We start from the raw sequence: 23,651 nt of genomic DNA, 5'->3' as shown, positions 1-23,651 counted from the left end.
CCATTAACTAAGATAGACTCTCACTGGATTAAAGATTTAAACTTGGGCGGCGTTGGGGCGGCGCCTGTGGCTCAGTGAGTAGGGCGCTGGTCCCATATGCCGGAGGTGGTGGGTTCAAACCCAGCCCCCGGCCAAAAACCACAAAAAAAAAAAAAAAAAAAAAAAAAAAAAAACTTGGGCGGCGCCTGTGGCTCAAAGTGGTACGGCGCCAGTCCCATATACCGGAGGTGGCAGGTTCAAACCCAGCCCTGGCCAAAACCCACAAAAAAATAAAAAAAAAAGAAAAGATTTAAATTTAAGACATAAAACTATAAAAAGACTAGAAGAAAGTGCAGGGAAAACTTGAAGAAATTGGTCTGGGCAAATGTTTTATGAGTAGGACCCCCCCACCCCCCGCACCCGGGCAATTGAAGCAGTTTCAAAAATACACTACTGGGACCTGATCAAACTAAAAAGCTTCTGCACAGCCAAGAACACAGTAAGTAAAGCAAGCAGACAGCCCTCAGAATGGGAGAAGATATTTGCAGGTTATGTCTCTGACAAAGATTTAATAACCAGAATCCACAGAAAACTCAAACGTATTAGCAAGAAAAGAACAAGTGATCCCATCTCAGGCTGGGCAAGGGACTTGAAGAGAAACTTCTCTGAAGAAGACAGGCGCACGGCCTACAGACATATGAAAAAATGCTCATCATCCTTAATCATCAGAGAAATGCAAATCAAAACTACTTTGAGATATCACCTAACTCCAGTAAGATTAGCCCATATCACAAAATCCAAAGACCAGAGATGTTGGTGTGGATGTGGAGAAAAGGGAACACTTCTACACTGCTGGTGAGAATGCAAATTAATACATTCCTTTTGGAAAGACGTTTGGAGAACACTTAGAGATCTAAAAATAGACCTGCCATTGAATCCTATAATTCCTCTACTAGGTGTATACCCAGAAGACCAAAAATCACATTATAACAAAGATATTTGTACCAGAATGTTTATTGCAGCCCAATTCATAATTGCTAAGTCATGGAAAAAGCCCAAGTGCCCATCGATCCACGAATGGATTAATAAATTGTGGTATACATACACCATGGAATATTATGCAGCCTTAAAGAAAGATGGAGACTTTACCTCTTTCATATTTACATGGATGGAGCTGGAAGAAAAAGTATTCAATGTACTCAGCCCTACTATGAAACTAATTTATGGCTTTCATATGAAAGCTGTAACCCAGTTATAACCTAAGAATATGGGGAAGGGGGAGATGGAGGGGAGAAGGGAGGATGGGCGGAGGGAGGGTGATTGGTGGGATTACACCTATGGTTCATTTTACAAGGGTGCACTTGTGAAACTTACTGATGTGAAACTTACTAAATGTAGAATATAAATGTCTTAACACAATAACTAAGAAAATGCCAGGAAGGCTATGTTAACCAGTGTGATGAAAATATGTCAAATGGTATATAAAACCAGTGTATGGTGCCCCATGATTGCATTAATGTACACAGCTATGATTTAATAATAATAATAAAGATGTAATACTTGTTGAAAGTACTAGACCAGTTGCCCTTGAATTTCCTACCTTCTGGTTTTGTTTTATTGCATCCTTGTGCTGGCATTCATCTTGTTCCTCTGTCTCCTTTACCTCCTGTAAACTAGAATTAATATCTAAACGCTAATGGAGCCAAGTAAAACATTTTTTTTTTGCTAGAATAAATATTACCGTTGATTTTGTATTGTATCACCACTGGAGACCCACTATATTGTTTAGGATTAGGAAACCACTAGTAAAACTCAGATTAATTTCTGGATTAGGGTGGTGACAACTGGATCCCTCATTATGAGTTAGATCGTCCCCCTTGCAGCTAGTAACCAGTGTGGTATTACTTTGACCTTGTGAATATCCAGTTCTTCACCACCTATTTATGTAATGGTTTAACCACAATTGATAATCTTCGTTTAGAAAGGGTTGCCAGAATTTACTTTTACTAGCCTTATGTGTTTTTGTCTTCAGAAGTAGAGCTTCCCCTATCAACTGGGACTATTTGGCTGCGATGAAATAGTTTCTACTGGAAAAGCAGAATAAATGTTTATTTTTTTTGCATTAATGTGGAGAAGTTTGGAATAACGGTCCCTTTCCACCTTGAGGTTCTATGGATGTTTTCACTTTTTAGTTTTGTGTGTGAGCAACCTCTGTGTGGTATTTTCAATTAATTGCTGAAATGGCTTTACCTTTTAATCTTTTTTGTGAACAAGATGGCATTTTTCGTGTCCAAGAAAGATCCCTGAGATCTCAAAGGCACACGGAGAGGGAGAGCCCAGCCGGCTCTGCGGCTGTGAGCTCAGTCCGCAGCCAGCAGACGGTTTCCGAAGGGCGTGCAGGTCCCTCCTCCCTCGTGGACTTAGTATCCCGCCACGCAGGTGCACCGAACTGTCTCTGAGGGCTGTGCAGCGGCGCGGGCTCTGCGGGCAGGGTCTGGAAACCCGGAGGCGCCCCCAGACTCGCTCTGTTCTGCCGGGGGCGCCCGCCTTGGCCTCCTTACCTTTAAGGAAACTGGAAGGTGCTGACCACTAGAGGGCTATTTACACATTTTTACTAAACAAAGTTTGTGCGTCCGGAATCAGAAATGAAATACAATTTTGAAAGTCATGAAAAACCTCACTTAAAAAGAGTGTAGAAAAATCATTTCTTGCAAAATGTAACTTTTGGAACAAGTGAAAATAGTCATATTCCTTTGAAGAGATCTAGAAAAGCAATAGTACACAACAGTGTGGCTAGCTCAGTGGGTAGAGCATGGGACTCGTAATCCCAGGGTCCTGGGTTCGAGCCCCATGTTGGGCGGTTTTTGTTTACTTTTTTGTGTTTGTTACCATTTGATCAATTTCATTTCTCACCATCATTGTTACTTTAATCACTTTCAATTCTTATCAACGATAATAACTGACTTCAACTCGAATTTTCTTACTTTCAAGCAATTCAATATCTACAACGACGACTAAGATTGAACTAGTTTTAAAAAAGGAACGATAAAACTAGAAAATTCCATTTTTAAAAATCACAGTTACAAAATGGTCTAGAAAAATATTTGTGGTCTATCTGAAGGGCAGCTGAATGTCAGAGGTTAGGAAATAAGAAGACAAGAAAATTAATGACAGTACAGTTCATAAATATTGCTGATCTTGATCTGTCTGAAAACGTTTGAAATGTTTATTTCTCATTCAACGTGACTTAACATTGAAGATTAGTTTGGAGAACAGCTCTGTTCTATTTTTAAAACACTGTAAATTGGGTTGTGCCTGTGGCTCAAGGAGTAGGGCGCTGGCCCCATATACTGGAGGTGGTGTGTTCAAACCCAGCCCTGACCAGAAAACTGTAAAACAAACAAACAAACAAAAAAAACCACTGTAAATTGTTTTAGTGATGGGGTAATACAGTAGGTACTGTGAGCAGATTCTTAGGACTTTTTTATCCTTTTTTTTAAGTCAGTGATTCAAAACAAAAAAATTTTCCTTCAGCCATTTCGAAGTCTCAAAACACACAAAAAATTCTATTTTTTTCCTACAAAAAAAATCGCTTTCTTTGGACAAAATTTGACAGCCGCAAAATTCTTCCTTTGTTTTACATATTTTCAGTCATTCCCAGATTGTCAAACATTCTCTGCAGTTACCATGTTATTATCTAATTTTCAATTCAAAATACAATTTCTGACCTTGGGAGAAAAACATGAAAAATTTCAGCATCAGAAATGAAGATCTCCAAACACCTCTATCTTTACAGAGGAATACTTAACTTCCCAGGTTATGGGAAGTGGGGTGGAATTTTTCCAGAACAGCATACCAGGTGAAAGAAAAAGCAAACTGGTAAATTGTTGAGAGGTCAAAGAAAATATCATATATCTTGAACTGTGTTACTCCAAACTTCGTATGTTGAAGTCCTAACCCCCCAGTACCTCAGAATGTGATCTTATTTAGAAATAGCACCTTGGCAATTTGTTAAGATGAGGCATACGGGAATAGGGTGGGCTCCTAATCCATTATGACTGATAAGGGGAAAGGGAAATTTTTGACAAAGACAAAAACACCTAGACACAAACATTTGGACACCTGAGAGAATGCCATGTGAAAATGAAGCCAAAAATTGGGATAATGCTTTTACAAGTTAAGGAAAACCAAAGATTGTCAGCAAACCACTAGAGGTTACAGGAGAGGCATTGACCAGATTCTTCTCACAGTCCTCAGAAGGAACCAACCCTATTACCACCTTTAACTGGGATTGCTAGCCTCTAAAACCATGAATTAATACATTTATGTTGTTTAAGCTACAAAGTTCCTATGGCAGCCCTAAGAAACTAATACATCAGCATTCTAGTTGGGAGATTATTTTGATTTCGAATTTATTTTGTTATAGCTTACATTAAGTAATTGTCATCCTCTTCATTCTCTAAAAGCCTTTATGAAAAGCAATAATTTGTTTTGCTTCAGTCCCAAATTCAGCTCATGTGAGGAAATTAGGACCACAGAGCCTTCAGAAGTAACATTTAAAAAAGCTAGTCTTAAAAAATATTTTCTTCTGGGGCAGCGCCTCTGGCACAGTCGGTAAGGCGCCGGCCCCTTATACCGAGGGTGGCGGGTTCAAACCCGGCCCCGGCTGAACTGCAACCAAAAAATAGCTGAGCGTTGTGGCGGGCACCAGTAGTCCCAGCTACTCGGGAGGCTGAGGCAAGAGAATCGCTTAAGCCCAGGAGTTGGAGGTTGCTGTGAGCTGTGTGATGCCACAGCACTCTACCGAGGGCCATAAAGTGAGACTCTGTCTCTACAAAAAAAAAAAAAAAAAATTTTCTTCTTACTGCTGACTGATGATGTATTATGTTAACTAATGACTTATTACTCCTTGTGCTAAAATAAAAAAAGCAAAGATATACTAAATCAAACACATTTTATTCTCCCACAGAACTCTCTTTGAAGAATGTTTGGTTTAATTAATCTGTAAATTAAACACTTCAAGAAAGTACGCTAATTGTCTGTGGTCCAGTTCCTTCAACAAGTAAATGGCCAGAAAAAGAAAGAGACAGAGACAACTTAATTAAGTGAAATGTGTGGATCTTGTTTGGATCCTGATTTGAAACAATTGTAAAGAAACACATATGAGACAGTCCAGAAATCTGAACATTGATTGGACAGTTGAAGATAATAAGGAATTATTTGCTTATTTATTTATTTAGACAGAGTCTCAAATATAGTCTGCCCCACACAGGTACCCTTTATTTGCTTATTTATTTGCAAATAAATGCTGTCGTCCTGGGTAGAGAACCATGGCATCATAGCTCTCAGCAACCTCCAACTCTTGGGCTCAAGTGATCCTCTGGCCTCAGTTTTTCTATTTTTTAGTAGAGATGGGGTTTCATTTTTGTTCAGGCTAGTCTCTTGTGCTCAAGCAATTCACCCACTTCAGCCTCCCAGAGTTTTGGAAGGACCCTTCTCTTTTAGAGATACATACTAAATTGTTTTTGAATGAAATCAACCTGATGTTAGAATTTGTGTGCATATATTTTTGGGGGGTGAGGAATAAGGGATACAAAGCAAACAAGATTGGCCACATGTTAGTAAGTATAGAAGCTGAGTGACCAATATACCAAGTTCATTACACTATTCCCTTTACTTTTGCATATGTTCAAAAATTTCCCTAAAATTCATTGCCATTTGATTATGCAAAAACAAAGGCCCCTTTATCTCCTTATCCCAATGATCACAATAGCATCACTAGTGAATAGGGAAACAGAATGTTATGTGCCTCCTGATGTGATGCAATGCAAGTGGAGAGCATTACCTTTAGAATGCTGTTGTCAAAAACAATTAGCTTAGATCTAATCAAGTCTTTAGATCTAACTGTATTTATAGTAAATACAAGGGACAAATTAAAAAGCATGAGTAAACAATCAGACAAATCCAAAACGTCAGATATTCAAAAACGCTCACACTCTTTAAAAAGCAAATGTCATGAACAAATACTAATACCACTGCTAGTAAAGGGTACCTGTGTGGGACAGACTGTATTTGAGCCAAGGGCTCCCTCTTGACCATCATGGCAGTCTGGTGAAGCTAAGAAACTCTTTTCTCAGAATATTTTTAAATGCATACAAAACACAGGATTATAAAGAAAAATAATTACATTGAAATATAGTTGTCAAAATATTTTAAAGTATGATATGGTAATGTGCATGCTCAATTATCATAAATAATAAGATCTATCAGCAAATCTAATAACTTCAATAGTTTCAAAGTAATGATGAATATAAATGGTATTTCTGAGATATCTGCAATAACTATAAGGTGCTGTGAAAACATCTGCAGTTTCTATTGGTGATAAAGCCACAGCTAATACTATTGTAGTTTATTACCTTCATTTAGAATGAAAGGAAATGCTAAATTTAAGTTAGAGTTTGGTGAAATAAAAAATGTAATTTTTTCCCCATCCAAGTTCACAGATTGAATTTGGAATGGTATCCACAGTGTCCTAGGTTAACAACTTTGGATCTAGATTCAAAAAGACTTAACAATCAAATGTAATATATTATCTTTTAATGGATTCTGTTTTGAAAAAACAAGCACACAACAAGTGAAGGTATTTGAAGGGATATTATATGATTTTAAGGAATTGTCCTCTTTGTGTTGGATGTATTAATGGTATTGTGGTATGTAGGAAAATGTCTTTCTGTTTTGGAAGTACATGCTGTGTTAGGCAGGAAGATGCCTTTCTATTTTGGAAGGAATTAGGTATGAAAAGTCACAATGTCTTTATACACATACACAGCACACAAACTATATATAAAGCAAACATGGGAAAATATTCACAATTGTTTAATCTAGTGATATAAAATTTATTATTTCTATTTTTCCCACAGTGCAAATTTTATAATAATATTTAGAAAGTGACTTTAAAAATATTTTTATTAAGGTATAATGTAGATATGGTAAAGTGCATTACTTGTAAATGTGTATCTTGATGAATTTTAATGTATATAAAACATATAACACCTGTATAACAAGCTCAAGTCAGGGGACATTTTCAGCACCCATATGTTTCCCTAGTTCTCCAGATTATTAACACCATTAATAAAGTGTGTACTCTTCCATGTTTGGCTTTTTTTGTACAACATTACTTCTTGTTACATTAAAACAAGTTTTCAAGATTGATAATACCATGACTGACAAGGAAAAAGAGGCCTTCTCTTAAATTGCTGTTTGAAGCCCTTAGGGTAGTGTGTGCCTGCAGTCCCAGCAACTCGGCAGCCCAAGGCAGGAATATTCCTTGGGCCCAGGAGACCAAGGCTGCAGTGGGGTATAATTGTGTCACTATGTTCTTGCCTGGGCAACAATGTGAGACTTAGCTTCTAAAAAATTAAAAAAAAAATCACTGGTTGAAATGTACATTGGTGAAACCTTTTTATAAGGCACTTTAAAATACCCACTTTTTTTGCAGTTTTCAATGTGCATCTAAAACAGGAATTACAATTTGCATTGGTTTTACTGAACTTGTTAAAAGTTTGTGATGTTACATTCCCAGTGGGAAAGAGTGAACACAAATAAAAATATGGAATGCTTTTTGCATTGACAAATTTGCATGTCATCCTTGCACTTGGGCCATGCTAGTCTTCTCTGTATTGTTTCAATTTTAGTATATGTGCTGCTGAAGCAAGCACATGTCCACATTTTTGACTAGAATTGGTTACATTCTACATCTTAGGTTCTAAAAAAATAAAAGCAATGTGCACATGCCAGGAATGGGATGTACCTGTAATTCCCAGCTAATCAGGAGGCCAAGGCAGGAGGATGGCTGCAGCCCAGAGCTCTAGGCTGTAGTGCGCTGTAATTGTGCCTGTGAATAACCATTGTACTTCAGCCTATGCAACATAGCAGACCCTGTCTTAAACAAACAAAAAAAGCATTAGGTACAAAGATTTAGTTTAAAGACACAGGTTTCTAAAAGCAATCTAAAATTTAGCAACAGAAGCAAGGTTAGATAAATTATGGTAGTTTTATACTATGGTATGTCAAGAGCTATTAAAAATGTGAGCTAGACTTACATGTAATTTGAATGATCTCTATATTGTATCATTAAGTTAAAAAAAGAATTCACAAGGGCCAAGCATGGTAGCCCATGCCTGTAATCCTAGCACTCTGGCAGAAGGAGACAGGAGGGTCTCTTGAACTCAGGAGTTCAAGACAAGCCTGAGCAAGAGCATAACCCATCTCTACCAAAAAGAAAAATATTACTGGGTATGGTGGCTGGAAGGCTGGGGCAGGAAGATCCTTGAACCCAGGAGTTTGAGGTTGCTGTGAGGTAGGCTGTGGCCATGGCATGCTAGCCTGGGTGACAGAGTGAGACTCTGTCTCAAAAGAAAAAAAAATACACAGGGCAATATGTATAATCCATTTTGGTAAAAGAAAAATCAATAGTAAGTTGGTAGAGAAAAATGTACGGGCCAAATGGTTGGAAGGTAAATTGGGGGAAATAAAAGTGTTCCTGAAGTTTTGCTCCATACTTCGTATTTCTAAGTTGTTGCATCATAAACCACTCAAAATTCAAAAATTACTTGTGTAATTAAAACATAAAAGGTAAAAAATTGCCTTTAATTTTAATATGGAATACCACAAAGAAGGTGCTAGCCTGAAAAAATTCCCCAGGGATACCCAAACGACTGTAAAAATGGTTACCTTGTGGGGGAAACTGTGCAGCTGACAGATGGAGGTGTAGGAAAGAGGCTTTCACTAGTTTGGTTTTAAATTTTATTTTAAAATTTTTAAATTAAAAACGTATGTAAGTATTTTACATTCAAATTTTTTTTAAAAAAGCGTACGAGGCAATTTTAGTTGGACAAGTTCCCAAAGAGGCCTTTGTCCTTTTCTTCAACACTCTAAGGAGTAGCAGAGATAGATGACACGTACTAAACAGGAATAAGGAAGGTTCTTTCTGAGTTTTGTTGCCAAAGGAAGGGGTTGTGTTAAAATTAGGACCGAACGAGAAAGCGAAGTCAGATAAACGGAGAGGGGTGGAATGTAATGCGCATTCAGAGTAGGGCTTAGAAAAGTCAGTAAGAAAAGGTTTTCTGTAGGGCCTGAAGATAGGTTAGGGACTGTTTGTGGAAGGAGTTAAATACCAGGCGAAGGACTTGAGGATTTATCCTTGAGTTGACGTTTGTTGAGCACTTATTCACGGTTGGGCACCACGCTAAGCCTTTACGGTAATTCTCACAATAAACGGATGGAAAAGGTGCAATTTTTGCAAACCAAGGAGTTTTTGAACAGGGAACAGCATGAAGAAATCCGTTCGTTTAGATTGTGTGTACATTCGATAATAGTTTAAAGAAATTGACCAAAAAAAGGCACAAGTGGGTCAAGTACACAGTCCCGTCTTGGGTATTACGTTGGCCTCTTACAAAAGGCACACGTCCATCATCTCAAAAAGCTAAAGCCTGCCTGCTGTTCCCCTCGGGTCTGGGAAAGGGGTGGGTGGAAGCAGGAGCCAGCAAATGGCCATCAGTCCCTCCAAAGCAGCTTGGCATCGTGCTTGCTAAATAAGGAAGCTTCCACACGCGGACCCTATTTCCCACCCCTGTGTGGTCAGCTGCTGCCCCTAAAGCTCTTCCACGCAGTCACTTCTGGAAATGCAACTGAACATAGGCTTCAAAGGCAGCGCTAATCTAGTCACTTCGGCAGCTATCTGGTCTCATCTTGCCCTCTGGACTACACACCTAGACCTTTCCCCTTCTTTTTAGCGCCGGTGGTTCAAGGCCCTCACACCTCGCTGCAACTCAGCGGCTCCCTCCTCCGCCAGCTCTGTTCTAACAACACACAAGATCAAATTTGGGTTTGGACAACTGGGGGGAACCACTAGGAAGAGGAATCTAGGGTGGGGGATGGGAATGGAGAGGCCCACCAGTCCTTCCCCCAGCCAGCTGCGCCTCAATCCATCCGGGAACTACCAATCCCGGCGTGCCTCGCGGTGGCGCGGGCGCAGAAGGCGTGCGCGGCGGGCAGCTGTTGGCTGGAGCAGAGCTACGCGAGTCGCGGCGCAGTGAGGTATGCCGGCGCTGACAAATCGGGCCCAGGATGTAGAGCTGGCGGTTCCCGACGGCGCATCTGACGCGGAGTTGGGTGGGGTAGAGAGTAGGGGGCGGTAGTCGGGGGTGGTGGGAGAAGGAGGAGGCGGCGAATCACTTATAAATGGCGCCGAAGCAGGACCCGAAGCCTAAATTCCAGGAGGGTGAGTCTGCGCCCTTGGGATAAAAGCACCTAACGGCGCAGGGGAGGGAGGCGGGCTCGGGGTGGATAAGGTTGGAGGGTCGGGGGCAGCGCGGGTTGCCTCCCAGAGAAGGCGGCTGGCGGTGCTTTGTCTGGGGAAAGCGCATTGCGGAGGGTAATTTCGGCGCGTCACTAGGAGAAAATTCTTTGTGAAGCGAAAATGCTACCTGGTCGTTGGGAGAGGGAACGCTGGGCGCGTGGCAAAGCCTTCATCAAGTGTTTGTTACTGTTCTGAAGAAGAGGCGCGGAGAAAACAGCCTATTGTAGGGAGGCGGCGGGCACGCCATGGCGGCGGTTAGGGGAAGTGATGTGGCGTGGGGGAGGGGCGGGGCGGCGGCCGCTTCGGGCGCCCGCCACGGAGCCAGGCAGCTTGAGCACTAACGGCTGGCGGTCCGGGGTTGCCGGCGGGCCCGGGTGGTCGCATTTGGTGGAGACGCCAAGCTGCGGGGGTTGGGGGCGGGGGGAATGGGCTCAACGCCCCGGGGCGGGAGACCTGCGTTATAAAATGGCCGCTGCAAGATGGCTGCGCCATCATGGCCGCCGCCGTCGCAGCTTCGGGGCAGATGCAGCGCCTCCTTCCAGAGGGCCGAGCGGGCGCCGGCGCCTCAGGCTTACCTCAGCCTGGTGGGTGGGGACGGAAAGAGAGATGCCAGCCTTTTTCTCTGCTTTGTATTGCCTGGAGCCATCACTTTGCTTTCCGCCAATCGCAGTGCCAAGACCGTGCGCTACTCTTGAGTGCTGTCTCACTGCAATTGCTCGTAAAAAGTACATTGAAATGATTTTAATGCACCGTTATGATTGCATTAAATTGACGTCGTTTTTAAGAGAACAGTGATTGTTTGACTAGTTGCACGATTTGATTAATGAAGATTAAAAGTTTTTTAATAATTGGCTTTTGATCGGCGTTGAGTTTTAGCTGAGGTTAGAATCTGACTTTCAGTGGAAGGACAGCTTTTTCAATTTTCATAATTAACCCATCCGTTAATGTTTTACCGCATATATTAAGGTGGAGGTCGAATAGTAAACTATAAAGGAAGTAAACTGTAGGCAAGGAGGAACAGTTCTCTTGCATTGGTATGGATGTATGCCTTAGTTACCAAGATACATATCTAGATGTCTGCGTAAGTTTGTTTTTAAGGATTTTTCAGATTTTTATGCTAGAATTACTTTTAGAATCATAACCCAAACCCAAAAATAGCATATTTTAACTTTCTGGAATATTTAAGGAGTTTTCTGGGGTGTTTTTGGTAATGAGTGACTGGTAATACCTACTTCGAGAAGCTTTTACTATACCTTCTGTGAATTCATTGTCTTACTAAGTAATTTAGAGCAGATATCGATAGCACAGAGTCAGGTGTAATTCAGAGATTCTGTCAATTTGGAATTGGGAAAAATGTTTTTTCTTGATAAACTGAAATTTAGCAAGTTTATCAGTGTATTTCCCCCTCCCTGGAAAAAATACCCACAGTAGCATTTGTAGTGTATTTTCGTGTTTTGGTGTTTCGATTGTGGAAGATAAATTCAGTTATCACCTAGTTGTGAAAGGTATATTTATCTGTCACTTGTGCTCCTCATTACTTCAAAATTAGGGTAGTTACTGGATCAGTAGCTAAATCTTGTTTAATGCATCAAGGAAGGAGCTCTTTTGTGGAATGTGACGTTTAAGATATTTTGATAACTTTTAATACAGTTGGTTTCCTTTGTAATACTCTTACATACTACCATAGTTGACCACCTCCCTTAAGTTGATCTAATTTTCATAGACTTATGATATATATCAGTACAGTAGGCTTAGTTCCTTATGTTGACCAGTGAAGCAGGAGGCTTAAAAACTTCTCCAGACTGTTAAAAAGTTCAAAAAGGAACCTGGACTGTTTCTACCATTAGGGAAGAAGGACTTTAGGTATAAACTATAGAGGGATGGTAAAGTAAGAGAGATAACAGCAAAGAATAATTTGTTTGCTGGTATAGTGGTGTAATTGGAGAACTGTAGGAACCAAAGTGCCCCTAGGTAAGGTTTTTGAAAGTTATTTTAAGAGCGTGCACTTACCATTGCTTTTCAAGTGTGTTCTCTACTCAAGGTACAGAGCTAAGTTGTATAACCACCTTCTTAAAAAAAAACAATTTTTTTAGTTTTTTTTTTTTTTTTTTTTTTGAGATAAAGTCTCTGTCACCCTTGGTAAAGTAGCCACCGCAAATTCTTGGGCTCAAGTGATTCTCTTGCCTCAGCCTTCTGAGTAGCTGGGACTACAGGTACCTACCACAATGCTTGGCTATTTTTTAGAGATTTTTGGGGAGGGGGGTGTCTCTTGCTCAGGCTGGTCTCAAACTCCTGAGCTCAAACAATCCACCTGCCTCAGCCTCTTAAGAGTGCTAGGATTAAAGGCATGAGCTGCCTTGCCCTGCCGATTTTAGTTGTTAATGAGATATTCAGAGCATATCTTGTAAGGAAAAAGGAGTATTTAGTGCTAGCAGAACTATCTTGAAACACTGCAGTATTTTACGGTAGAAACGCAAGTTCTCAGAAAGTGGTGTCCGTTCTCCCCATGATTCCTGTAAACTCAAATTTTTTTTTCACTTAATAATGGTAAAATATATGTTCAAAAAGCAGGTTTTCAAGCACAGTGACTGCTTTGCACTCCACTTCATCTTCCATTTGAAGTTATTAAAGCATAGGATAAAGAATATTGTTGTACAAACAGCTCATTGTTGGAGGGTAGACCCCTTTTTAATGTCTTGCCAGGAATTAAGAGATTGGCTGATGCTTGTCTTTGATGTTTGCGTTCATAGTAAGTACAAGCCTTTGGGAGAATGGGGAATTGAGATTTCAATTAACCTTGAATTTGAGAGCATTGGGCAGATTTACTTCTGTAGTTTGATGCTAGAATGGATTAAGGGTGGAGAGAAGTATATGGAACCATATCTAATATGGTGGTTTGCTGTTTTCCCAGTTACTACCCTGTTTCCCTGAAAATAAGACAGTGTCTTATTTTAAGGTGTGCTCCCAAAGACGCACTAGGTCTTATTTTCGGAGGATGTCTTATTTTCGGGGAAACAGGGTAGTATTTCTGCCTCTCTGAAAAATAGGCATTTGTTATCCTTGGTCATACTCCTGAGCTGTATGTTTTTTTCAACAGAATCCTAGGGTCATATAGCTAGAATTCAAGTCAGGGCCTCAGTTTCAATGCAATCAAGTTGGCAACAGTAGGAAAAAATAGTCATTTTCAGAGTTCTTTTAAAATGTACCTGGAAACACAGATCTGATCTTTAGTACTGCTGTTTATTAGTAGAATAGTTTTCCCATTTTAGTTCTAACCCATGGACTGTTAAAAGAAGAGGTCTCTGGTATTGTTAACCTTATCACCTGTTTCTGTACTTTTGTACAAATTTCCGTTTGGATCCATCCCTATGACTTTTCCAAAGTACTTCATCAGTCACTCTTCCTTATTGTTTACTAAGATATTTGCAATGTGAAATCCAGGAAATTGTTAACAATTACTTACTTATCAGTATTCCTATAATCTGACAGTGCTCGTCATAGGTACATGAAAGACACTGAGTTGAAAAATAAATATACAGATTGGCTGTGAAATAACTGTTGTATTTCAGGTTGAAGGTTTGTAAGTTGTGGGCAGTTTTGAGAACTCTTACAAACAACAATTTAAAAAATGGTGAAACCTGTATTGCCCAGTAGTTATTTCAGAATTTATCCAGTAGGCTATTTCAATTTTAGAGCTAAAAAAGAACTTAGGCTCTGTTGGATTCTTGCCTCTGGGTCTATTGAACCAAGTGGGCTGAAAACGTGTGGAAAATAATATTTCTGCTATAATCAAGTTTTGCTGAAAATTCTGCCTGATGAGCTTCTAAGATTTAATATGGCCCCTGATGTTTTGTTTCGTTTTGCAAGTCTTTTTTTTTTTCTTCTCACCAACACCTGCAGGCATTTATTTGGTGAGTTTAGGGAGAAATAAAACAAAGAAAAGCTGTCATCTCCCCCTCACCTTATCTGGAGCCCCCACTTAGTCTTGCAGGTCTTAATGGTAGGCTCAAAAGTGTGTTAGGATTTTTTTGTTACTGTCTTTTTTTTTTTTTTTTTTCATAAAAGCAGCCCAGCACCTAGAATGTCATTGAACACATTTGAGGAGTGACGATACTGGGACCCCTTAAAGACAATCCAGCCCATCTTTGATGCAATTGAAATTTTAAAGTTTAGAATATTTGGGGCGCAGGGTGGTGCCTGTGGCTCAAAGGGTAGGGTGCCAGCCCCATATGCCAGAGGTTGTGGGTTCAAACCCAGCCCTGGCCAAAAAAAAAAAAAAAAAGAATATTTGGGGCGGCGACTGTGGCTCAAGGAGTAAAGACGCTTGCCCCATATACTGGGGTGGAAGGTTCAAGCCTGGCCCCTGCCAAAACTGCAAAAAGAAAAAAAAAAAACACTCGGGGTTGGAAGTGGAGATAATAGGTGGAGGGTAAGGTCCTAAATTTAGAAAACCACGTGGGGAAAAGCATTTTAAAAATTGTATTCACAGTTGAAACTAACCAACCACTCTTTGACAGTAGCTACAGTTTTGTTTGCTTGCTTAGTAGATGATAGATGATTTGATGATTTACGTGTAAATAAATTGACATTCCCCAAAATTGTTTTTTTCTTGTTTTTATCAGATAGTTACAGTGTTTTTATTATAGGGTATGGTTCAAGTTTGATCCAAAGTGTTGCCCAGTGCATATAATATAGTCTTACCCATTTTTCCTAGTTTTGGAAGGAATATTGTAAGTGTGATGGCTGTCTCAGATGGGACCATATGAAGAGAAATTACTATTAATCTATTTCTTTTACTTTTACAGGTGAGCGAGTACTGTGCTTTCATGGGCCTCTTCTTTATGAAGCAAAGGTATGAAATCTCTTTTCTTTTTTAAAGTTGGCCAAACCTAGTGACTTAGATCTATTTCATTTCAAAATTTTCAATGTTAATGTTGTTGCTTTAGCCAGTAAGAGTTGTCCTTTTCAGGCTCATACTTAATAAATATCCTATCTTCTCCTTATGGGTTTCTTGTTTAGTCAAATAAATTATGCTATGCTTTTCTACCTTTCTTAGTGACCTGCTAGATAGACTATTTGAGAGGAAAGATAGAAGGTGAACATTGGTTGTAGAAACAAGTAGCATTTTGTAGTTAATGACTTGGTGAGAAGACATTGCCTGTTTTGTTGTTGTTGTTGTTATTATTATTATTTTGTAGAGACAGAGTCTCACTTTATTGCCCTAGGTAAAGTGCCGTGGCATCACACAGCTCACAGCAACCTCCAACTCCTGGGCTTAGGCGATTCTCTTGCCTCAGCCTCCCAAGTAGCTGGGACTACAGGCACCCGCCACAATGCCTGGCTATTTTTTTTGTTGCAGTTTGGCTGGGGCCGGGTTTGAACCTGCCACCCTCAGTATATGGGGCGGGTGCCCTACCCACTGAGCCACAGGCGCCGCCCAATTTTTTTATATGCAAATATAATATGCCAAGTACGCGTTGAGCTAATTACTGAGGTTAAAATAAAAGCTGACATTAAAAATTAGTATATACTGGCCAGGCACAGTAGCTCACACCTATAATCCTAGCACTCTGGGAGGCCGAGGCAGGAGGATTGCTTAAGTTCAGGAGTTCCAGACCATCCTGAGCAAGTGTGAGACCCCATCTCTACTAAAAATAGAAAAATTACTAGAAAAATTAGCCAGGCATTGTGGAAGACACATGTAATGCCAGCTACTTGGAGGCTGAGGTGAAAAGATTACTTAAGTCCAATAGTTTGAAGTTGTTAGGAGCTGTGGTGACACCAGAGCCCTGTGTCACCAGGGCAACAGAGTGAGATTCTGTCTCAAAAAATAATATAAGTACTTTTTAACTTTTGGTTATCTATTGGTTTGTCAGACAGAGTGAATTCTGGGGAGCTTCCTGTCATCTGTGTCAGTATTAGTGCTCTAGCTTAAAAAACTGATCATACAGTTAGCCAAAGGTAAATAAGAAGATGCATTCCACGTCAAAAAAAATGTTTTTAGGTGTTTTTTTTTTGGGGGGGGGGACAAAGTCATTTTGTTGCCTTTGCTGTAGAGTGCTGTGGCGTAATAAGCTCACAGCACCCTCAAACTCCTGGGCTCCAGTGATCCTCTCGTCTTAGCTTCTCAAGTAGCTGGGACTACAGGCACTGCCACGGTGGGTCTTGCTCTTGCTTGAGCAAGTAGCTAGTCTCAAACTACTGAGCTAACGCAGTCCACCGGCCTCTGCCTCCCAGAGTGCTAGGATTATAGGCATGAGCCACTTTGTCCAGCCTTAAGAATAATCTTTTATTTTCATTATGAAAATGAATGCATAATTTCCAGTGTTTTTCAGAAAAATAGACAATTTATGATTAATACATAGGTATGTGGGCAAATTTCAGGTCTGAAATAGTTTCTCTATAATATACTTGTTTTGCAAATGCATGTGTGAGTTAGGCGTAAAAACAAACATAACTATTTTGCAAAGTTAACGTTTTACAAGGGAAACCATACAGTGGGTCATTGATTTTCATCAATAAATGGAAGTCTAGGCTATTGCCGTAATTTTTAGCATTTTCTGTGTGCCATACACGATGTTCAGAACTTTGCACTTCTAAAATATGATGTATGTGGTTATGATTTCATTTTTAAGTCATTTAATCTTAACATTTAAAAATCCTATTTCAATAGATTTAGGGTACAAGTAGGTTTGGGGTACATGGATGAATTGTATAGTGGTGATGTCTGGGTTTTTAGTGCACCTGATAGGTAATTTTTCTTCTTTCACTCTCCTCCTAGCCTTCCCTTTTCTGAGTCTCCAGTGTCCTGTGTACAACACTGTAAGCCTCTGCATACCCATAGCAAAGCTTGCACTTGTGAGAACATGTGGTATTTGGCTTTTCTTCCTGCATTACTACTTGGCTTAGGATAATGGCCTCCAGGTTCCATTCAAATTGCTGCAAAAGACATTGTTTAATTCTTTTTTATGGCTAGTGTTCCTTAGTGTACATAACTGTATTTTCTTTATCTGAGCCTCAGTTGATGGATACTTAAGTTGATTGCATCTTTGCAGTTGTGGATTGTGCTGTGTTGGATAACTTTTAGCCATAAGTATTAAGACTACTTCTTTGATGATTGTAGTTTCAAAGAATGAACACATTATGAAGTAAAAACAACATGTTTCAGGGCAATTTTTGCACAAGTTCTTAGTGAATGTTTTATATAATATATGTCTGAAAATAGATAAACATAGATAGATAGTTCAGACTAAATAATTTTTACTACTTTTAACTTGTCTTTTGAGTACATCCCTAATGTATTTTTGAATTTCTATGAAGTTGGGTGTAGTGGCTCAGACCTTAACTACTAGCTACAGATGCTGAGGGGGGAGGATCTCTTGAGCCCTGAAACTCAAGGCCAGCATACGCAACATAAGGAGATTCCCACTTTTAAGAAAAAGTTGTAAATGGCAAAATTTGGATTTATGGAAATGATCAGGAACTTTTAAAAAGTATATGAGCATGGGTCTCTCCCAGCTGTGTCACCAAGGTTGCCCATGGTGGCATCACTCCCAGCTGCATGCATGTACGTGCCAGACTCAGCCTGCGGCCAGACTCCAACATCAGCCAGCAGGGATTGGTAAGATGTTTGATAGCTGAAGGACGGGTGTCACAGCTCTTGGCATTTGCAGCATCCTGCCTTTCATAATAACATGCTACTTACATAGGAATAACAGTGTATTTGGCAGGTTCCTATGCATTTCAGATCTGGAAACCTCTAGAACAGCAGTTCTCAACCTGTGGGTTGGGACTCTTTGTTAACAATGAAAATACATTGTGATATTAGGAAGGTTGAGAACCACTGCTCTAGAACAAGTAATCAACAGAAACTGCCAAGATTTCATCTCCTAGCCTTTTATCTTACTATAAAGGAGGATTTGAACAGAAAATGAGGAGATGAGAAAGCTAGTCTTATTTTAGACTTATTTACAAAAAGGTCATCTTTTTGTAAAGCCAGGATTAGAACCAGCTCATAGGAGAATCATGATTTTGAATCACCCACATAAAGGTGGATCTCTTTATTTAGCAATGAAAATAAATGAAGTAAAAGATGGGGTAGAAGCAGCCACCAACCACTGATTGATGCTCAAGGACCACACTGAAGGAAAAAAGGGAGGGGGATGTAAAAAAAAAAAAAATGGTCCTGCAAATTAAACTAAAACATGGTCTTCTTGGCTTGGCACCAAGCCAAGTTCTTGTATGTTGTTCAGTGGTTAGGGCGCCAGCCACTGGCAGGTTCAAACCCAGCCTTGGCTAGCTAAACAACAACAACTGCAATGAAAAATAGCCAGGCGTTGTGGCAGGCACTTGCAGTCCCAGCTACTTAGGAGGCTGAGGCAAGAGAATCGCTTAAGTCCAAGAGTTTGAGGTTGCTGTGAGCTGTGATGCCATAGCACTCTATTGAGGGCGACATAGTGAGACTGTCTCAAAAAAAAAAAACAAACATGGACTTCTTAAATTTCCATACGTACATTGACAGTCATCTTCCTCCATTAAGCTATATAAAAATAAAAGATTAATGGTCAAAAAAAGTATATGAGCTTGTATCTTAATGATGTATTTATACAGTTAAGTGTTAAATTACAGTTGTGTTGATCATTTAAATTTCTAAATGTTATTTTTCTATAATTTATCAAACTACAAAAAGTGGCTGATTTTTCTCTGCAAGGGGTGAACAGTTCTTGAATTGAAGCTGTTGAAATAACACAAACCCTGGTTCTTTTGGTTTGTCTCTGATAGAGACTTACAAATCCCAAACCAAATATTTACCACTTATCATAGTTAATGACAACTTTTCTCTAATTTCTTTTGATTTGTCTGACTGGTCTGGCTGCCTTTTATCATAGCGCACAGCAACCTCCAACTCCTGGCTCAAACAATCCTTCTGCCTCCTGAGTAGCTGTGAATATAGGCTGGTGCCTCCATGCTGGGCTAATGTTTTCTCTTTAAAGGATAAGGGGTGTTCAGCTTTTGCTGTGGTTGCTGTCCTGCTCTGAATCCTCTCCTCCCAGAGTGCTAGGATTATAGGGGTCGGCCTGCTTGGGCCCCTTATCTAGCTGCTTTTAAGAACATAAAATGTGGCGGTGCCTATGGCTCAGTGAGTAGGGTGCTGGCCCCATATACCAGGGGTAGCAGGTTCGAACCCAGCCCTGGCCAAACTGCAACAACAAAAAAAATAGCTGGGCATTGTGGCGTACGCCTGTAATCCCAGCTATTGGGGAGGCTGAGGCAAGAGAATTGCCTAAGCCCAAGAGCTGGAGGTTGCTGAGAGCTGTGACGCTACAGCACTCTACTGAGAGTGACAAAGTTGAGACTGTTCTAAAAAAAACAAAAAAAGGTGTTTTTAATTCATCACTTAGCTATTTATTTATTTTGAGACAGCCTCAAGCTGTTGCCCTGGGTAGAGTGCTGTAGCATCACTGCTCACAGCAACCTCCCAACTCATGGGCTCAAATGATTCTCCTGCCTCCACCTCCCAAGTAGCTGGGACTACAGGCGCCTGCCATGATGCCTGGCTATTTTTTGGTTGCAGCCATCATTGTTGTTTTGGCGGGCCCGGGCTGGATTCAGCTGAGGTGTATGTGGCTAGTGCCTTAGCCGCTTGAACTGAGCCCACTTAGCTAGTTTTTTAAGCTGATTTTTTTCGAAACAGATCAGCTTATTGTCTTTTTTTTTTTTTTTTGTAGAATCAGTATCACTTTGTCCCCTTGGTAGAGTGCTGTGGCGTCACACAACTCACAGCAACCTCCCAACTCCTGGGCTTAGGGGATTCTCTTGTCTCAGAATCCTGAGTAGCAGCTTATTGTCTTTTATAAGCTAATGAAGTTATTTTTAAATACATTTCTTCAGTGGGATTTACTTTTGCTAGTTAGACTTTTGAGAAAGCACAAACAGCTTTCATTAGCTGTCCTTAGATAGTTTACCTAGCTCACTTATGAAAGGCTTTAGGTGTCATTTTATACTGATGGCTTTGTTGGACATTTCATGAGTAATTTGCAGTTTTATAACTGAAGTAAGTATTCTAAAAAGTTTAAATAGGCTTCTCTTACACTTTATTTTGTTCATTTTGGTCACCTAAATATTTGTATAGAATTTTGTTGAAAGCTTGGATACCTTGAAATCATCCAGGTGGTATCTTTAAAAAAAATAAATTCCTAAATTTTTCTTTCTTATTTCAGTGTGTAAAGGTTGCCATAAAGGACAAACAAGTGAAATACTTTATACATTACAGTGGTTGGAATAAAAAGTGAGTATTCTTTAAAAACCATTTTTATTTATAATGAGCAAGATAGCTTTTGTCACTTACTGGCACTAATATGTACTACTTCAACAGTTTTAATATGGTGCATATTGAAGCAAGGATGACTCATTTATATTATACCAAAACTGTCTTAGAAATTGGGGTTCTCAGCCTTTTCATTTAAAGGTACTTTATTCTTGGGAATATTTCTTTGTGTTATAGTATAATGTCTAATCATTTAGTCAACTGGTTGAATGAGTGGTAGGTAGATCACGTGTGTGTGTGTGTGTGTGTGTGTATGTTTTTTTCTGGTACATTTTTAGATAGTCTGAATTTTTTGCCTTACCACAAACTCAGTGATTTTACAGTATTTCAAGCAGCTATACTCAAAACTAGTTGGGTTTTTCTACCTAGAAAAGGGAAAAGGATAAAGATTGCCTGATTTGTAATTTACCAACCTGTTTTTTGAACTTTGGGAATGTAATTCAGTATAGACAGAAAGTTATTTCACGTGACTCACCTTTTTAGCATATGATTTAACACACACAGAAATTCAATGACAGAACCTAATTTCCTTCCACCAAGAGTAATTAAAAAAGTTTTTTTTTCTTTTTTGGTAAGGCGGTGATGTGTTGATTTTTTTTCCCAGGAATGGATCATGTATAGATGGAACACATTCTAGAATATCCATCACATGGAGGTTTTTCTCAATAATGAGACTTTCTCCTTTGGACTCACATATAAATACTTACCCAGGCCTCCCTTTTGAGCTCTATAATTGAATGGCTTGTAATTTTTACTGTGAGAGGTTTTAAGTTTTTTTTTTTTTTTTTTTTTTTTTGTAGAGACAGAGTCTCACTTTATGGCCCTCTGTAGAGTGCCGTGGCCTCACACAGCTCACAGCAACCTCCAACTCCTGGGCTTAAGCGATTCTCTTGCCTCAGCCTCCCGAGCAGCTGGGTCTACAGGTGCCTGCCACAACGCCCGGCTATTTTTTGGTTGCAGTTTGGCCGGGGCCAGGTTTGAACCCGCCACCCTCCGTATATGGGGCCGGCGCCTTACGGACTGAGCCACAGGCGCCGCCCGAGGTTTTAAGTTTTATTAATGATTTTTTACCCAGTGCTAGTTAGTAATTCTTCAAAAGTTGCTTTCTAGTAACTTACAGCTTTGTGTCATCTGACCCACATTTTGGTACCTGGTTTGCCACTGGAGCATTGCCATTTGATGAGTGCTTTGTTCATATAGAAGGTGGTTTTTTTTTTCTGTGAAGTTTATTGGCTCCCGTGACTTTGGTCTTACTTCATATATATACTCTAGCCAAGTGGCCAACCCAGTTAATTTTGTTAGGAAATTTTATAACATCAAATGCTTTTCAGCAGAAAAACATCTTTAACTTTTCTTCCTTTTAGTATAATTGTGGAAAGGTAGAAATCTAAAATGTGTTAATAGTGCATTCTGACAACTTATGTTTTTTCTCAGTGATAAAGTATTTCTAATAATGATAGGTAATACCAGTACCACCCCAATGGGCTTGTATTTTAAATATATATATTGAGAAATTGGGAAAACAATGGGGAAGATGGTCTTTTGGTCTTCTAAAACTAAACTATAATGTTAAATGTTATTTTAATGTTAATAGTAAATGATTCTGAGATCCGGCTCCTAGTGTATTGCATACCTTTCTCTAGGGCACCAGTCACATACTCCGGAGCTGGCAGGTTCAAACCCAGCCTGGACCTGCCAAACAACTTTACAACTACAACCAAAAAATAGCCGGGCATTGTGGCGGGCGCCTGTAGTTCTAGCTACTTAGGAGACTGAGGCAGGAGAATTGCTTAAGCCCAAGAGTTTGAGGTTGCTGTAAGCTGTGATGTCACAACACTCTACTGAGGACAACATAGTGAAACTCTGTCTCTAAATAAATAAATAAATGGTAATAAGTGTTTATTAGACAATTTGTATTACATATTGATATTCTACCAATATCCAGGCAAAGTTGAGAGTGTTGAGTTATGAGAATCTCAATTCTGTACAAGAAGTAGGGTATCTTTCTTCTGTCTATTGAATGGGAGAGCTGAAGTCTATAGAGGATATCAAAGAAAAACGGAAATCAAATTCATGGAGGTAGGCCTGCTCTCCCCCACCTCTTGAACTTTTAAAGAATTGTTTTAGAATTTTACCCTTAATTGCTATGAATACAGCTTTTGTGCTTAACTCTTTTTCATATGTAATAGGTATCTTATATAAAGTTACATATAGCGATAATGTATAGCTCAAAGACTGGATTTAAAGTGGCATTTTAGCACTAGTACCATACCATGATTGCCTTTTCTGTTGTCACTGTGTCAAAAAATAATTGATATTTTTTCCTTTGTTGTATTAAAAATAATTGATATTTTTTCCTTTGTTGTATTTAGCCTAAGCTATAGGCTTGTAAAGATCTTATTTTTTGTTCTTAGCTAATTTAATATTATATATTACTCATTGGGAAAATTTTTAAAAGGCACCAAATACTAGGTTTATTACTTTTTTTTTTTTTTGGCCGGGGCTGGGTGTGAACCCGCCACCTCTGGCATATGGGACCGGCGCCCTATCCGCTGAGCCACAGGCGCCGCCCTGGTTTATTACTATTTTTATAGCTAACACTGAGGAATATTAATATATTAAAAATATCTTTTTCATAGTTGACTTGGTATATAGATAAATGTAATTTTGAAAAGTACTTAGGCCTTTAAATATACCTTTTTTGAAAGGCGAGGAGTTATTTGAATGCCTAGCAAGTGTATTGTGTTTTTATTTGGTGCCATGTGAGTGGTGGCCATGGATCACTGTGACTTTGGGTTTTAGTCACAAGCTACCTTTAGAAAATTTGTAATTTTTTTTTTTAACCCTCAAGAAAGAATGGAAGTTCTTTTATGCTTGACCTATATAAAAATTTCTGAGTGTTTGTTCAGTTATTACCATGGATCATTGTAACTTTGGGAATTAGTCACAAGTGACCTTTAGGAAGTTCTGAAATCATTTTATGCT

General features: G+C 39.5%; 1 protein-coding gene, 1 non-coding gene and 1 pseudogene across 4 annotated transcripts in view; 2 read left to right on the top strand and 1 right to left on the bottom strand.

Moving 5' to 3' along the window:
* Nucleotides 1–2,766: 2,766 nt before the first annotated feature.
* On the top strand, nt 2,767–2,839 carry TRNAT-CGU (transfer RNA threonine (anticodon CGU)). The gene has a single exon. It is a non-coding gene; the product is annotated as a tRNA-Thr (tRNA).
* Nucleotides 2,840–7,582: 4,743 nt separating this feature from the next.
* Nucleotides 7,583–7,697, bottom strand: LOC128589399 (uncharacterized; annotated as a pseudogene).
* A 2,326-nt stretch (nt 7,698–10,023) lies between these two features.
* MORF4L1 (mortality factor 4 like 1) overlaps nt 10,024–23,651 on the top strand; it is a 28,388-nt gene continuing 14,760 nt past the window's right edge. For 2 of the 3 annotated variants that reach the window (XM_053594847.1, XM_053594846.1), the window contains exons 1-3: nt 10,026–10,261; nt 15,145–15,191; nt 20,560–20,627. In XM_053594847.1, the coding sequence (XP_053450822.1) occupies nt 10,222–10,261; nt 15,145–15,191; nt 20,560–20,627 (155 nt within the window). In that variant the 5' untranslated portion in view covers nt 10,026–10,221. Of the gene's footprint in view, nt 10,262–15,144; nt 15,192–20,559; nt 20,628–23,651 lie in introns of all 3 variants that reach the window. The other variant, XM_053594845.1, reaches the window with a different exon arrangement.

The sequence above is a fragment of the Nycticebus coucang genome, chromosome 6 (genome assembly GCF_027406575.1).
Source record: "Nycticebus coucang isolate mNycCou1 chromosome 6, mNycCou1.pri, whole genome shotgun sequence".
Taxonomy (NCBI): Eukaryota; Metazoa; Chordata; class Mammalia; order Primates; family Lorisidae; genus Nycticebus; species Nycticebus coucang.
The sequence above is the reverse complement of the archived record's forward strand: the minus strand, read 5'-3'. Positions and strand labels throughout refer to the sequence as shown.